General features: G+C 41.4%; 1 protein-coding gene across 1 annotated transcript; it reads left to right on the top strand.

The window, feature by feature from the left end:
* Positions 1-1,070: 1,070 nt before the first annotated feature.
* On the top strand, positions 1,071-15,190 carry c21h10orf90 (chromosome 21 C10orf90 homolog). Its single transcript, XM_041067384.1, has 10 exons — positions 1,071-1,185; positions 2,357-2,420; positions 4,794-4,885; positions 6,257-7,598; positions 8,640-8,792; positions 9,114-9,232; positions 9,760-9,931; positions 11,104-11,167; positions 11,592-11,682; positions 13,439-15,190. The coding sequence occupies exons 1-10, from the start codon at positions 1,129-1,131 to the stop codon at positions 13,475-13,477; spliced, it is 2,193 nt and encodes a 730-aa protein (XP_040923318.1). The 5' UTR covers positions 1,071-1,128; the 3' UTR covers positions 13,478-15,190.
* The last annotated feature ends 267 nt before the right edge of the window (positions 15,191-15,457 follow it).

The following is a 15,457-nucleotide window of genomic DNA, read 5'->3' as shown; positions in this document are numbered from 1 at the left end:
ATGTTGTTACGTCAAGCATTGCATCAACAAGTGTCTGTTTTTTCCAATAACCCGCCCACCCCTCTGTCTCTTTCCATCTCCCTCCCTGTATTGGACGTTCAGTCCTTGTGCTCAGTAACTCTTTTGTTCGCCAAAGCATCCCTCACATTGCAACATGCCTGACTGGAGACAGGACTTGCTAGCACCTACTTTATATCAAGACAGAGAGTGTTTGCTTCCTTGATGCTAAGGACCAAGCAGAGTTTGAAACAAGCGAGAAAGAATGCTTTGTCAGTACCTGGTAAGTAATAGTATCAGCACCACTGTGGAGTAGTGTAATGAAAACAAGAAGCTGTAGTGTGTGTTATAATCTAAAAATATTTGTATCTATTTCTCACTCTTAACTGTACTCTACCTTCTCATAACAGATCTGAAACAAAGATGACCCCAAGCATTCTTGTGGCTACTAATTCCTTTCAGTGCATTTTTGGCATACCTGATGTTAAGAAGTCCAGTTGAGCCAGGGGATTCTCATTAATACGTCCACTGTAAAGGGCTTTTATTGTGGGCTGAAACTCGAGAGCTGTGAGTGGTTACCTGAGCTCCAGAGGGATGACTCTCCGCAGGCCAGCTGCCCACCTACAAAGAACTCCGGGCTGGAGGAGATCAGGAGATGAGTCCTGCTGGGAGAGCTTAATATCGGAGGGAGAGTTTTTGCCCCGTGTTTCTCGCCCCCCACGTGCTCCTCGGCCCCAGAGTGCCATTGAAGGAGGCCAGCTGGACAGCTGGCTGGAGCACCTAGAGAGGATGCAGAGCAACCTTCTCAGAGCCCCAGTTCAAGATCATATTCCAGTTTTCAATGATCATACAACATCCATGCCAGCCCTCGACAAAGAGCAAACAGGACATACCTGGAGACATCAGGGGATTCCGTCCTTCAGCAGGGGTTCGTCTTCATGTGTGAGTCCCAGCCTGTGTGAGAGTTCGCTGGGCAGCCAGGAATCCCTCCAAACAGGGTTTTATTCTCCTTCAGAACGCAGAGGAAGCTGGGAGAGAGCTCATATCATGCAGGCCCCAAGGAAGGAGCAGGCTCAACTCAGTTATCTTGCTCCAGTCAAAATTGGGTGGCTGCCAATCCAAAGAAGAGTGATGACGGTGGCTGATGCTTGCAACCAAAATCAGTTTTTGGACCACTCTCCTGGCCAGGTAAAATGCATAATTCCAAACAAAGCCTAGGCATATGTTCAGAAAGTTTTCTAACAGAGCATTGTCTGATACCATACTTTAATTCTTCAGTCTATATTTAGATTTCAAAGATTTTCAAAGAATGCGGAGTGCAGACAACAGCTATATCCTTTCCAGTGTAAAAATAAGCATCCCAGTTTGTTTTGGCAGTTTCAGGTCTCTTTAGTCTTATGGAAGTTTTATTTCAGAGCACTGAGAATGTTTTTTTCAGAGACACCTTGTAGAACAATGTTTGTGTCTCTTCTTTAGGGTATCACCCTTTCAAAACGGGGCTTGGCAAAGACTGCAGACTGATTTAACTTCTATTTGGCTCTCACATCATCTCAGGCTGTGTGGTTGTTATTCTTATGTTTGTGAGACATTGTAAGCTCTACAAGTCTGAAATTAAAGTGCTGTGTAATGGAGGTGATGGTGCATAGTGCCAGGTAAGGCCGACTTAAAACACACATTGTGCCACAGAGAGCCATTTGTAGTCAAGTCTCAGTTACCCAGGGAGAAGGCAGCACTCTGGTATCGTTTGAAACAGCTTACTCTGCAGGAACTCCACACGTTCTCAAAAGGTTTACAACTCATTTGGAGCTGTGGCTGCAGAGGCTGAGCTTTGTGAGAATGCAAGTCAGTGTACAGAGGAAATTCAGTGGGAGTATTACCCAGTGAACTGATTTTATGACTTCAAAATCAATAAGCTGCTGTGCAGTACTAGAGAGTTGACTGAACTGATGCACAAAGTATATCCCTTCCCTTGTCACTCTTAAAAGATTTTTAAGATTTTCACTACAATAACTTCAACTAAAGATTGATTTTTGATATTTATGAGCCCTAGTTCTGAGAGTGTGTAATCAAAAGAATAGTTTTGTGAAAATTGGGAAAATACACTTTCTTTGCTGTGAATTAGATGAAAGACCAGTTCTACTCACATGTTTAACTGCTGGTTAGCTTAGCTTACTACAAGGAATGGAAACAAGCCTAAACAGCTAGTCTTTTTTACACTTAAAACACACAATGTAATGTGTTCTAGCTCTTGGCAAATCTTGGCCAAAAGGGGAAGAAATGTTAGGTCAGGTAATACTGATGCAAAGGTACTTTTTGGTGAAACCATGTATTCTAATGGGCCTGTGTTTTGTTTTTACAGGTGAAACTGAAACAACCCATTACTCCAACATTTCAGAAGAATCCAGCCACACCCAAGGCACAGGGTATGTACTGACGTGCAATTCGGTCTATCACTTTACAGTTCCCTGTTTAAAATCTGGGTTTTCAGCTGAGTATAGTAAAAAAGAAATATCCTCATACTTCCAACAAATGCACAATTATGCAAATGGGATCACTATGTAAGAGTTATACCTTTAAGCAATACATAAAACCAAATTCAAAAACATAGAGTAACTCTCTTGCACAGCAAAACAATTCCCAGAAACACACAAAGGTGCCGTTTCAACTGATGTTTAGAGCCTGATCAGTGCTAGAACAAATATGGCCATGGGGTAACTGCAGGGGCCGGGTTAGCCAGAGGGAGAACAAGAGCTTATTTCAGGGCTGACTTGCCACGCAGTTTACCTGCCTCTAATCAGCTCCTTGCAGCAGTGTTGCCCCTGTCCTCTTTTAGATGCTCCACACTGACTGGATGATCACTTTAAACAACCCCCCAAAAAACAAAGTCAATTTCAAGTACAACTGTTCCTGACTGCTGAGCCATGGTATTCTGACTGGTTTGAAGGTAAAGGAAATAGGCGCTATTAGGCCTGAGAGTTGACGAAAAGAAATGGTGGGCACAGGGCAGCGAGAGGCAGAAAGATTGGGAGAGATGCAGACTGATTGGAGAAGAAGCCCTGTTAATCTTTGAACACGGCAGCCTCACACACTCTGGGTTTGATCTGGGGTTTGATCTTTCAACCTTGTCCTTGTTTATACATAGATTATCCTGGCAAGGCTCTTGCTGCTTGCAGAAATCAAAGCAATCCATCCATGGCAGCAAGGAACTTTGATGGAAAGTGTAGGTGTTTTAAGAACCATAAACCTTATTAATATCTTATACACTGTTAGTTAAAAGCTACATGCATAGGCTGTGATGACATACTGAAAAGTATAATCATATCTATCCAATATCAGTTATTACTTACCATCTCCATATAGTCTTTAATATAGATAGTTTTTTTTGTTTTTGTTTTTTTTGTTTTTTACCAATCCTTATCAGCCATATTCTGTATTAGCATGATGACTGTGTTCAACTATCACATATTAAACAATAATTGGACTTTGCATTTGACTCATAATATTTCCAGTGATGCTCTTAGATCAGTCAGAAACCTCTTGCTAGTTAATCCAATGGGCCATAAATATTCATATTTTCAGTTACTTCACAGTGAATAACAGCACTGTGCAGGTGTATGTACACAAAGTGGCCATGGCTGAAATCCCTGTGATTAAAGATGATCAACAAGAATTAAAAATCTCTATGCAGGACTGCTTCCAAATATGTATTGTTTTGATGCTAGTTGCTTTTGCTCAGCCCTGAGTACATTTAGATCCACAATTCCACATCTGAAACCAAATGAAACCATCCGAACTTCCAACCACAATTATGCCAACAAGAACTGACTCAGTTACACCCCAGCTAGCAAATTATCCCCCCTCTTTCTCATTTTTTCTCTCTTTCTAGTTTTTACTGACAACTCTTGTAAAAGTAGTTTTAATCAGACTTGAGGTTTCATCGCAGACACTTAGTGCCCTCTCCCTCCATAAAAGTCACATTTAACAAACATAAAATGGCCTGATGTTAATGAGCAAATTATAATAAAATTGGATCTTGTGCTTCAAGGCCCTTCATGTTTGGACAGGCTGGCCAATTTTCACTCTGCAGACACTTACTATTCAGATAAACTCATGAGGCTGAGGAATAAATTGGGAGGGTGGGGACGGGGGTGGATATTTGCCATATGGCCTTCCTTCTTTATTTTCCTTTGGGATTTTAAGGTCAGCTGTTGGTTCAGAAAAAAATTTAAACTCAGCCAGTGGATGTAATGAGAGCAGGTCTTTCAGTGGGCCCACAAGTTGGTTTATAGAGAAAGAGATATAGTGATGGCAGCAGGTGGAACAATGTGTCCGGAGCTCCAGAGTCCTCTAAAAGACACCTCTGAAGACACATTTTTTGTTTTTCAACTGTAATCACATTTGCAGAATGGTGCAATTTTCACCTTGTCTCTTGTTTTCTCCCTTAAAACAAAAAACACCATGGATTATCCACACAGCATTCACGGGTTATCCCAAAGTGAGAGCCCATCACCATGGTAACAGCAGCAGGTGGAAATGCAGCCAGGCAAGCAGTCAGGGTGGCAATAGAGTATCAGTCAGGGCTGAGAGGCAGAGCAGTCAAGTTGCTACGTCTCCTGAGGAGGCAGAGAAGTGGCTCCGGGGCGGTGTTAGATTCACTTTACTGTGCCAACGTCAATTATTGACAGTGTCAACATTGTCATACAGTCAGAAGAATGCCTGTGTGTGTATGTGAAAGAGAAAAAGAAAAGAGAGAGAAGAATGTAACGGTGGATCATTTGTTTTGCCTTGATACATAGATGGGGAGGTGGAGGGAAGTCACACCAGTTCGAGTGCTTTAGGTGTGAAGACGTGGCAGCCAGCCGATCAAGGCTCTCCCATTATCAAACAGGTAACACTTGTAGTATGATTGTTTTTGACTTGAGGTACAGTTATGCCTTCTAATCTTAGTATTATTCCTAGATTACATTAAGACTTTCAGATTTCTAACCATAATAGATTCAGTGTTTCTATGTTGGCTTGGTAGAGCACTCATCAGATTGGACAAACCTAGAGCCTACATTATCAACACTAAGTTGAAAAAGGCCTAAGTTCACATCTACCAAGAAAAGTTTTAAATGTTCATACATTCAACAGAAGAAAGTGGTTATTTTTCATGTGTACTTAGTTTAGCTTCACAGCTCGTAGATGGCAGAGATTTCTTTGCTGTGTGGATCATCACAGATGTCAGTGCTTATGTGCTCTTCGAAAATATGTTCCCTGCCTGATGCAGCATGTGCCTAAAGCAATGCAAAATGACCTATTTTGCGCAGATCACAAACAATATCTGTTAGCTTTGACAAGATTTAAATGCCTGCTAATTTCCACTTTCTAAACATTGTGATTTTTGTGTAAAAAATGTCATAATGTTTAGTTATTCAGTTTGTGGAATTGTGCATATATCTGATCATCATTTTGAGTAAGATATCAGCTGACTATAGTATGTATTTGTGAAATAATGAAATATGAATGCTTTTTTTTCTTTAGAACTCTCTCTTTTTGTTATCATCTTCTGGCAACAGCTTTTAGACCAGAAGGTGTTCTGCAGAAGCATAGTCAGACCTGTGATGAAATGTAAACACATTCACAAATGGCTCGATCTCATGCTTTGCTTACAAATGATTGCTGGCATGGTTTATGCAGCCTCGACAAATGAGGTATCCGGGAGGCCATATCATAAACCTGCTGCTGATTACAACAGGGACATATCAGTGTTTCTCCATGCTCCATAAACACCATCAGAATCCTCTTGCCCAAGGACCAGAATCTTTGCTTTTTTGCCTCTCACTTTCTATTTGGGATAGCGTCTCATTGTTATTCAGTGAGGGATAAGTCACGCTGTGTGCTGGCTTTGCCTGCTGCTACTTCCATTGCTACTGGGGCATTCACTGTGTCAAGCATGGGGAGAGTCATCTGACTAAAGAACAAACAGCAAAAGCCCTGAAGAAAGACAGCTGACCTGCTGTTGAAATGTAACATTAGAGAGATGTCATTTTGTCAATATCTCATGCTGTATTAAACAAGGTTATGCTCCATTTTCTGTATTTGCCTCCTGAAAACAGCAGCTCAAATTGGCAAGATGAACATACATCTGTTTTATTGTGTTGATTAATGACAAAGCATTTAGCATGAGACATTAGCTACAACAGGAGGGTGGGATGGCGTTCCCATGCATAATTAAGGATCTTTATCTCATAGAATCTCTTTAATCCACATGCTGTAGGTGCCAGAAAAACAAAGCTTTCCGGCTAAAGAAGGGGACAGACCTGTCGGCTGGCAAGCTCTGAGGAGAGGCTGGAATACTGTCAGGGTGTCAGCTTTCTCTGGATGCAGGCAGTCCTTCGAGCTTCCAACAGGGACCAACTCAGACCCCAACAGGAAGTCCCCTCTGACAAAAACAACCAGCGTAGAGCCTCTAAAGCATATTCCTCTACAACGAACAACTTCTACTGAGCCCTGCAGACCACACACAGCAAACAGGACAGAGACATACAATTCCCATACTCCTTTGCACAGGACAAGCAGTGTTCAGCCTATAAGGGCAACAGCCCCACTGCCTAGAACAAACAGTAGCTCACAGCCCTCACACATCCAGACAAGTTCTGCTGTGACTACACTCATCCCTCAGAACAAAGCTGGCTTCTCCTCCATCACCATCTCCTCCAAGAAAGTGAGCAGATCAGCCAGTCTGCCAGGTTCCGACACCCGCAGTCACTCTTCTCAGTCCAGTGAGTCCCCTTCGCCACCTCTAACCCACCAGCCCATGGACCCAAACTCCAGGCATGTCACAGTACAGAGGAAGGCCACTATAGTGAAAGTGACGGAGCAAAGGGTGATGTCCAGCCCAGTCCAAAGCACGAAAAGGACAGGTGCGCCACCAGCTAGCCATGGTCTGGACACAGTGGTCCACAGAAGAAAGGCTACCATCATCAAAGTGACAGAGCACAGAGAGAGCTACAGTCCAGCCAAGGTAGAGTCTGGGATGAGGCGCCCAGAGTACAGACACAGCTACACAGAGGGAGTATACAAGAACAACTCCTGGAGTCAGGGAAACCATTCGCAACACATTGCAGCACCTTCACATCACCATTTGGATTCCACAAAGGGGCCAGAGCCTTCTGTAACACTGAATACATCCACTTCACAGCCAGAGAAAAATGGTGGAACTCTGCACAGATCCACACTCAGTCTTTTTGTCAGCAACCCCCCTGCCATAGCAGCAGCCGCTCCCTTAGAGGTTTCTCCGACAGCTGTTGGACAGAGATCGGGTAGGCCGCACAGACCACTGAGCTGCTATGGCAATGTGTTTGGACACACTAAGCCAAGCAAGGAGAGTGTAACACAACCAGCTCCCAGGAAATGGAGCTTTGGGCTTCCACAAGAATCCAATATCAGCCCTGTGAACTCAGACCGCAGTTTCATCAGCCCTGGAACAGCAGTGAAAGAAGCAGGTCAGCTACTTGCAGACACCCTTAAACCAAACAGAGGCGAGGAAGACAGACTGCCGCCGCCTGAGGATACAGCAAGGAGAGTGTCCCCTGGTCTAACTCTCATCAAGGCCCCGGGTAGGTTTCTCTGTCCCACTCTGACAGTCTTCTTGTCAGCACACAAACTCCCTTTGTCTCTGATCTCAGTGTTCAAAGGATGGTTGTGTCTAAATATACACGTCCTCTGTGCCATTTGTGTGTTCTAACTTGAAGTTATTGCACAACTCTCGGGTTTGATATTGTCTTTCACCTTTGATGTCTTATTGATAGGTGTTATTAGATTGCATTGAGATGATTCCGTGGGTGCAATTGACAGTCATGCCAGAAATCTACACTGATGTCAGATAACATCGCCCAGGCACAGAAGCCCCATCAGCACCTACAGACACTTTCTCATTTTCACCTTCTTTCATTTTCCCACGCATCTCTTTGCATGCATAATCTATTCGAGTCCCGCTTTTCACTGGCAGCACAGGGGAGGCACAGAAATCACAAGCTGCTAAACATGGTGAAAATAAAGTATTAGGATGTGTTAGAATCAGTTCTGGCACCCAGATCCAGCAATGCAGCTATTACATCTTTGTGGAAATTACACTGATCAGCCACAACATTGAAACCAACATTAAATATGTGAAATGTGGGGCCATGCAAGACTTGAATGTTTTTGCTTTAAATCTTAAGTCAAGTCTCAAATTCTCATGTTTGTGACTTCAGACTGAATCAAGTCTAAGATTTCATTATGTAATAGTTAAAACAGTCATCTAAAGCCACTGTTCAGGAATTCTGAATAGTCAGGTAAATTAGTAATATGAGTAGGTAAGAGTAGATTTTTCTGCTGCGTGAGTGTGTTTCTTCATTCATGATGTCTTTTCTCTGTGTGAAATTATTAATTATTCTTTAATCACATTCATTAAGAGTGTCATCAATTAATTACTGAGGCCTGAGGCAACATAATTTAAATTCAACGTTTGACATAGTCAGCCTCCAAATGAGGCAGGACATTATGAAATAGAGTTAAAATCTACCCGCGGTTCACAGCAGCCAAATGGTAGGTCAATAACAGCCAGTGTCACTGTTTTACTTACTCTTCAGTTACATCAAAGCCCACTTGTGTTTCAGATCCCCTCTCACATCAGTCTCCAGAGGAAGTGCTTGCACTCAATGCGGCTGCAATCATAGCAAACATCAAACTCCAAAGACAACTTAGTAAGAAGAAAACGCCAAATGGCAGTTCTGAGAAGGACTCCACAGCATCGCTCTGGGGAAATACGGGTATTATTACTTTTCCCTTCTCTGCATAAGAAATCAAAATTTCTCACGTTATAAAACATTGATCTTCGTTAAAATTAACTGAAAATGTTGCAAGCACAACACTTTGTTTTGAGAGCTACATCTTTGATTGGATCAATACGGATACAGTGAAATTCCTTGGCTCTTACGTATTGTGCCTATTTGATTCGTACTGAGAAATAATATGTTATGGCAGGCCCAGAGGGCTATTGAGCAAGCGTGCATTGCAGTCAGGCATGTGAGGCCAAGCCAGGTCTAAATGAAACGCAAACACTTTGATTTTCTCTGCCTTGGTCCTGACAGATATGTGTATGAAGGTGCATCCTGATCAAAGCCCAGCTCATCACCACAATCCACCTCATGCTGCATTTGTTCTGCTGAGTCTTGACCCTGACAGGTCACCTGAAACAGTTTCTCTACAGGTGAGTTTTTTCAGCTAGTAAAACAATGAAACAAATGGTTGGGGGTTTAATTCTCCAGAAAAGAATGTTAAACAAGTAGATACATCCGTACAGTTGTGTGACCCCTTAGAACAACTCAGTGTGTATTTGTAGCATATGTTTGTTGCAACCAGTATAACCACCAGGTAAAACTATTGAGTATTTCCCTAATAATAATAACAATAATAATAATGATAATAAATCAAACGTTACAGGGAAGAGAAAAATAAACTTTTTTTTGAGGCAAAACTGTTTGTTTTCAAATTCCTGTGTTGTTCATAATCTCATCTCTTGGGTTTTTCTTAATTCCTCTTGGGCATTTTGACCTCCAGGCTGGCAGCCTCAAAAATATACTACAAAGTCAACAAAAAGAAGTGACGCATTTATATTGGCTTTGGAGTTTTCAATGAAATGCCCCAGGGCCATATTCTGGGGTAGAGGGAGCTGGAGGTGAAGGGTTGGGCTTAAACATTTTGTCAAGAAGAACAGTATGTTTCTGGTTTTGTCAGGATGCGTTGAAGAGGTCCAGACCAGACTTCATTAGTCGTTCCCAAGGCAGAGTGCAAGAGCTGGAACGAAGGGCACAGGAGAGGAAGGAGCGGGCAGATTCAGTACAGCCACAGTCAGGTGCTTCTCTTAGGCAGAGGAGAGCCCACAGCGCCCAGTCTGCCTCTCTGAACGGTACTGTACCAGCAGCAACCCTCACCTGTCTCATCCACTGTACTGAACATAGAGTCTGTGCAGCTGCAGTGGCTATTTGCCACATGACCAATCACACACACACAGATGCAGAACAAAGAACAAGGTCAGAGACCAGAAGTCAAAGACCAGAAGTCTTTACTGAAAGCCACAATACTGAGTTTTGAGTAGTTATAGACAGGGTGGTCCACCATCCACCACTACTCAATGACCATCAAACACTGCATTAGGATTCTACTGTTGAGCAGAGGAATTGATTTACAGAAATTGTACAGAAAAGCAAAATGAAAAATTTTTTTAAAATACCATATAGAAATGTACAAAGAAAATGAATGTAAGTAAAGAATGTATTATATTCAGGATGGAGAGACAGAAAGAGAGAACTGGCACAGCTGAGACCAGATTTAATAAAAGGCTCTTGAAGTAAGATATTAAACAAATGGCTTTATTGCATTTAAATGCAAGTGCTCCTCTATTGAATAACAACATTTCAACAGCCAGCACAGGATTTCAGTTGGTTTTCAGTTCTGTGACCTTCAAACGCCATTAGGTACTTGATGCATTGATCTGTCTGATGAGATTTCCATTCATCCATCCATTAATGAAGAATTTAAAGATTAGTGACAGAGATTTTGAAGCTCTATCTGCCCTCTACTGGCTGTAGCAGAGAGCTACACCAGCGTATCAATGTCAGCTGGGACAGTGACAGATTCAGACTAGGTCAGAGAGTTTTAAAAAAAAGTCACTGAAGATTTCATCAGTGTCAATATGATGACACACTTTACTTATTTTAGAGTTGATGGGAACACACTTGCATGATGCTAATACATAATTACACTTCATAAAACGTCTTGAAATGTGAGCAGAGAAGGTGGAATTCATGTCTTTATTTAAAATAATCTTGCCTATTCTTACTGAAGACTGTAATATGATTCTTTGTTCTTTGAGACAGAAAACCTCCAGTCTCTTCAAACACCAGAAAAAGTTAGAGTGATACACTGACTTTTGAGCCTTTGTCTCAATCAGCATTGTGTGTGTGTGTGTGTGTGTGTGTGTGTGTGTGTGTGTGTGTGTGTGTGTGTGTGTGTGTGTGTGTGTGTGTGTGTGTGTGTGTGTGTGTGTGTGTGTGTGTGTGTGTGTGTGTGTGTGTCCAGATAACCTTTTCAAACTTAGAGATAGAGTCATTACTGGGAAGGAGATGCATCTCAGATCCAAGCGGTGAGTTCCCTCTCAGTCTCTACCTTGGCATGCTGTCAGATGCTTCCTCTTTGTAGGCAGATACATTCCTATCTCTTCTATCACTTTTGCATGTGAAGGCAGAGCTTGTATCAATGACATCCTCCTACAAAATATGCTGCTCTTGTTTTCACTGCCAAGACTTTTGCTCAACAATTATATTGTTTTTCCTTCTTCCATTCCCCACGTGTTTACTTTCCATCAGGGCAGGTTCACCTATTGATTAGGAAGCTATATTAAATTGTGTACTTAGACTGAAGTGAATAACTTACCATTAGAAAGTACCTAAATTTATTTATAAAAGGGCTTTCTCAAAAGACTGTAGGTGAATTTATTCTACACTGAAAAGTCTCCCAATAATCATAAAACACATAAAACAAAATAAAACAAAACTTTTTTTTCCCAGCACACTTGCAGAGGTGAAGAGGAAAAAGGATGAAGAGAAGAACAGGGAGATGTTTCTGAGCAACAGACAGCGAGTTGAACTTTTCAAAAAGGTAATTCCAATGTGTCTTTTTGTCAAAGCAAATATAAGTGAACCTCAAACATCATTTTGTTTTTAATCCTTATGGAGAACCCCACATTTCCAAATATGTCAGATGTCACGCTGAATTTGAGGGATTTATGCACTGAATGATGCAAAAGGCATCTAAAATATTTCCATCTGACTGAATGGTGCAGCCTTAAAAAGCAGTGGCAGGTTTTATCATTTCACTGAATAAATATCAAATAGCTTCACTGAAGAGCAGGAGCAAGCTGACACACAGTGTACAGTATATGATAGCGTACATCATATTAGTGTAGACTGATTCTTATGCTCCAATGATCATCTCTTACAATTTAAGCATCATTTCTGCCCATTGTGATTTCCTTGAAGTTGGTATAAATAAATGTTATTAAATGTACATTTATGTTAATAAATGTATCACCAAATATATGACACTAAGGAATGAAGCAAATAACAGCTCACCACAGCGTTAACAGGTACTTGCCTGAGACACTGAACAGAACATTGTGTATATGGCCCACAGGCAATTGAGCAAGTAATAACACACCTTTTTCCTACAAGCTCAATTAAACCTTGCAAAGGGTGAAACATTTTGCAATAATGACCAACACTAAAGGGCTATAGTAATAATGCAGCTTCTCCTCTCTTCACAGCAGTGCAGCTGTTGAAAATAATGGCTCTGAATTCCCTACCAATTCGGTTAATTGACAATACTAGCATTGAATGGGACACACAAGGTTGTACTGAGAGGACATTTATACAAAAATCTGGGGGTGGATGGGACGCATGGTGTATTTCTGGATTTTCCTCTGTTGAAGCCGGACAGGTTGACCTCATGGGCTTCATAAAAAATAATAACAAACAAAGATCATAATTCCCATTTTTATTAATTATCTGGTCATTGTTTCTCCACGTCGTATTCAACACAATATTCAGAATCCATACAGCAGATTTATCAGCAATTTTATATATATTATATATATTTTTTAATTGATTCTTGCAAGATAGGGACTTGTTGAGCTCATTCTTGCTGTTAGACCAATGAGTCTATTATTCCACTAGAGGTTGCTGCTGCCATACGTTTGCTATTTTCCTGCACTTTTCCCAGCAGTTTGATGAGAAAAACCGGCCCTAAAAAATACTCTTCAGAGGCATTTTCATTATGTGAGCTGGGTGTGGGTGTTTTTTATTCTATGGTCAATGATTATCATCCAGGGTTTTATCTGCTAGAGTAATAGTAATCACTCGCATTCACTCTGCACCCTACAGACCACAGCCCACACCCTTTCCCTTGTTATGGAGAGAAACTGTGAACAGTCTCATTGTGCTGAGAGCATGAGGTCTGTGTTCCTCAAGGAACAAAAGACCCTTCAGTGGCAGAGATAGCTACAGTGCAGTGCCACCATTCAGCTGAGCTGCAGACAGAGCGGTTGCCCACACACAGCTGCTCCACCCATACTGCTGCTGTGGCAGATAACACAGGGAAGATGGGCCCTGCCAGAGGATCCAGCAGATCCTGAGAGAGGACCTGGAAACCCGAACAGTGTGTGTGAGAGGATGGCAGGGTCTGGGCTTCGCTCCTGTTTTTGTACAGGACTGTGATTCACATCTGAGACCTGAAGAGCATGTGTTTGTGTGTTTGCCTGGATTGCAAAACAACTACAGGGGGTTTTGTGTGGACTGAACTGGTGATCCATACCCATCATTCAGTCCAGTAATCTGAGTATTTTGTTTTCATGTTGCAGAAACTGTTGGATCAGCTTCTTCAAAGGAGCAGCAACTGAACGACTGGCAACAGATGAAGATGATGACATGACAAAGCCTGCGGCATTGCATAACAGACTGAAGAAGTGAACTTTGCCCCTTGACTGTACTGAATATGTAGGTCGTGATATAACTCAAGCCTTACTTTGGCTTTGGTTTGGCTGTTCATTTCTCTCATGTATTACCATTACATTTGTGTCACAGAGCTTAACATCTGTTTTTCTGAAAAATGAGTGCATGGCCATCTTTCAAAAACCTAGATGGTTGTCTAACATTGCTTACTTCTGTTTTGAAGGGTTTTTTTTAAATAATCCCCAAAGACTCTTCTGTCCAAAAAATGTTCTGTCAGATGACAATAAAGACAGACTTTTAAACAATTTCCCTTGGTGCAATCCCTTCTATATGTCCTAATCCAACAAAAGATGGTAGGCAAAGATTACATATCTTCTTGGTCATTTAAATAGATAAATACCCGAAGATAAAACTTTTTAACAGATTAAATGGGTTTAAAATAGTTGTCTTTTGCAGTGGATAGATTTTTTTAAATTCAGATGGGTAGAACTGTCTGTGAATACTCTGGAAATACCTTCAAAACAAGTGCTGATAAACTGCCTTGGTTTTTGAAAGACTGGATGTATGAAATCATGTCTCAGCATTCTGTTTTGGTTTTAATAGACTCATGAATACACTGGCTGATACGGTTTTTATGTAACATCAGACCCAGTGATGTATGCTGTTTATCTGTGTTATCTTGTTTTCACTTGATTGCAAATTGCCTTTCTCTCCAGAATACTTCATGTAATGGGATGCAGAGTAACCTCTCACTGCACGATAACGCACTGATGTCCTCACGCAGCCACTTTCACATGATCTTGTGTGATTCGAAGCAGTGATATAAGACAAAATAATTCATTATGCTCCAAAGTCCCATCCAGGACCTTTTTCAGCAGTCCCCATTATACAACCAATAAGCAGACAGACAGAAGCCTGAAGTGGGCTCTGCTATTATTCAGTGCCAGCTATTAGCTGTAAGATAGAGGAATGCGACCCCTTCTCACTGGAAATGCCCTGTTAATGGACAGTGCCGATGTGAATGGAGCTTTTGTCTCTGTCTTTGTCTCATGATGGACTGGGGCCTGCCATTGCAGATTTAGATTTGTGTGTTTTGATCCAGAGTGAATGGGCTCAGACTGCTGCTCAACAACATGATGGAGCTGGGCATAAATCAAAAGTGAGACGTGTGAATATTTATTTTTGGAATAATAGACAACAGAGCAGATGCTCTTTTCATTACTCTTAATTGTTATTTTACTCATTAGTCTTTAAGTTGGAGTTCTTTCATAGTCCATCTGTTTCATCCATCAAAATTTGAGCTGATGTCTCAGAGAAGACAGATGATTACTACTGACAGACTGATTTTTGTAAACCTTATTTCATGTCAGTGCATATCCACGTGTAGGTGTGTTTGGACAGTAAGAGTATAATCAATAATAGCCCCCATGGTTTAGACATGTTTCCTTCTTTCTAGATTGAGAAAATCTGTGTTGGTGAACCATGGGTGCTGCTCAAAGAATGTATGTGTATGTGTGTGCGTGTGTGTTGGAGGGTTACTTTATTCTCCTGGTTTAAATTACTGTGTCTGTATCCACTGGTTTAATGGCAGAGATGGATTTTCTGTGCAATGTGACAGAAAGCACAACAGAATTCTTTATACTATGCATTTCATATTTTAATCTAATTATATGCATTTTGTTGTGAGTTGTGTTTTGATCACTGTTGTTGAATTTACTTGTGTCTGTAAAATTTGTGTCCAAGCACTGCTAAAACGTTGCATTTCTTTTTTAGTAACAGAGACGAGATGGAATAACTTCCATATTGTTGAGATTTATTATTGAGTACTATCTGTCCTAGCACACTAACAGAAAGCCCTGTTTTACTGCCTGCTTCTCTCTGTGCCTTATCATCTTCCTCCAAGTGTCCCCTGGTTCTTAGAAAGAGCA

This window comes from Toxotes jaculatrix, chromosome 21 (assembly GCF_017976425.1).
Source record: "Toxotes jaculatrix isolate fToxJac2 chromosome 21, fToxJac2.pri, whole genome shotgun sequence".
NCBI lineage: Eukaryota > Metazoa > Chordata > Actinopteri > Toxotidae > Toxotes > Toxotes jaculatrix.
The sequence above is the reverse complement of the archived record's forward strand: the minus strand, read 5'-3'. Positions and strand labels throughout refer to the sequence as shown.

Excerpts from the sequence above, each read along its gene's own strand:
- c21h10orf90 (XM_041067384.1), top strand. The coding sequence starts at position 1,129 with ATGACGGTGGCTGATGCTTGCAACCAAAATCAGTTTTTGGACCACTCT. Across the intron at positions 4,886-6,256 it reads GCTCTCCCATTATCAAACAG|GTGCCAGAAAAACAAAGCTT; the intron begins GTAACACTTGTA and ends CACATGCTGTAG. Across the intron at positions 11,168-11,591 it reads ATGCATCTCAGATCCAAGCG|CACACTTGCAGAGGTGAAGA; the intron begins GTGAGTTCCCTC and ends TTTTTTTCCCAG.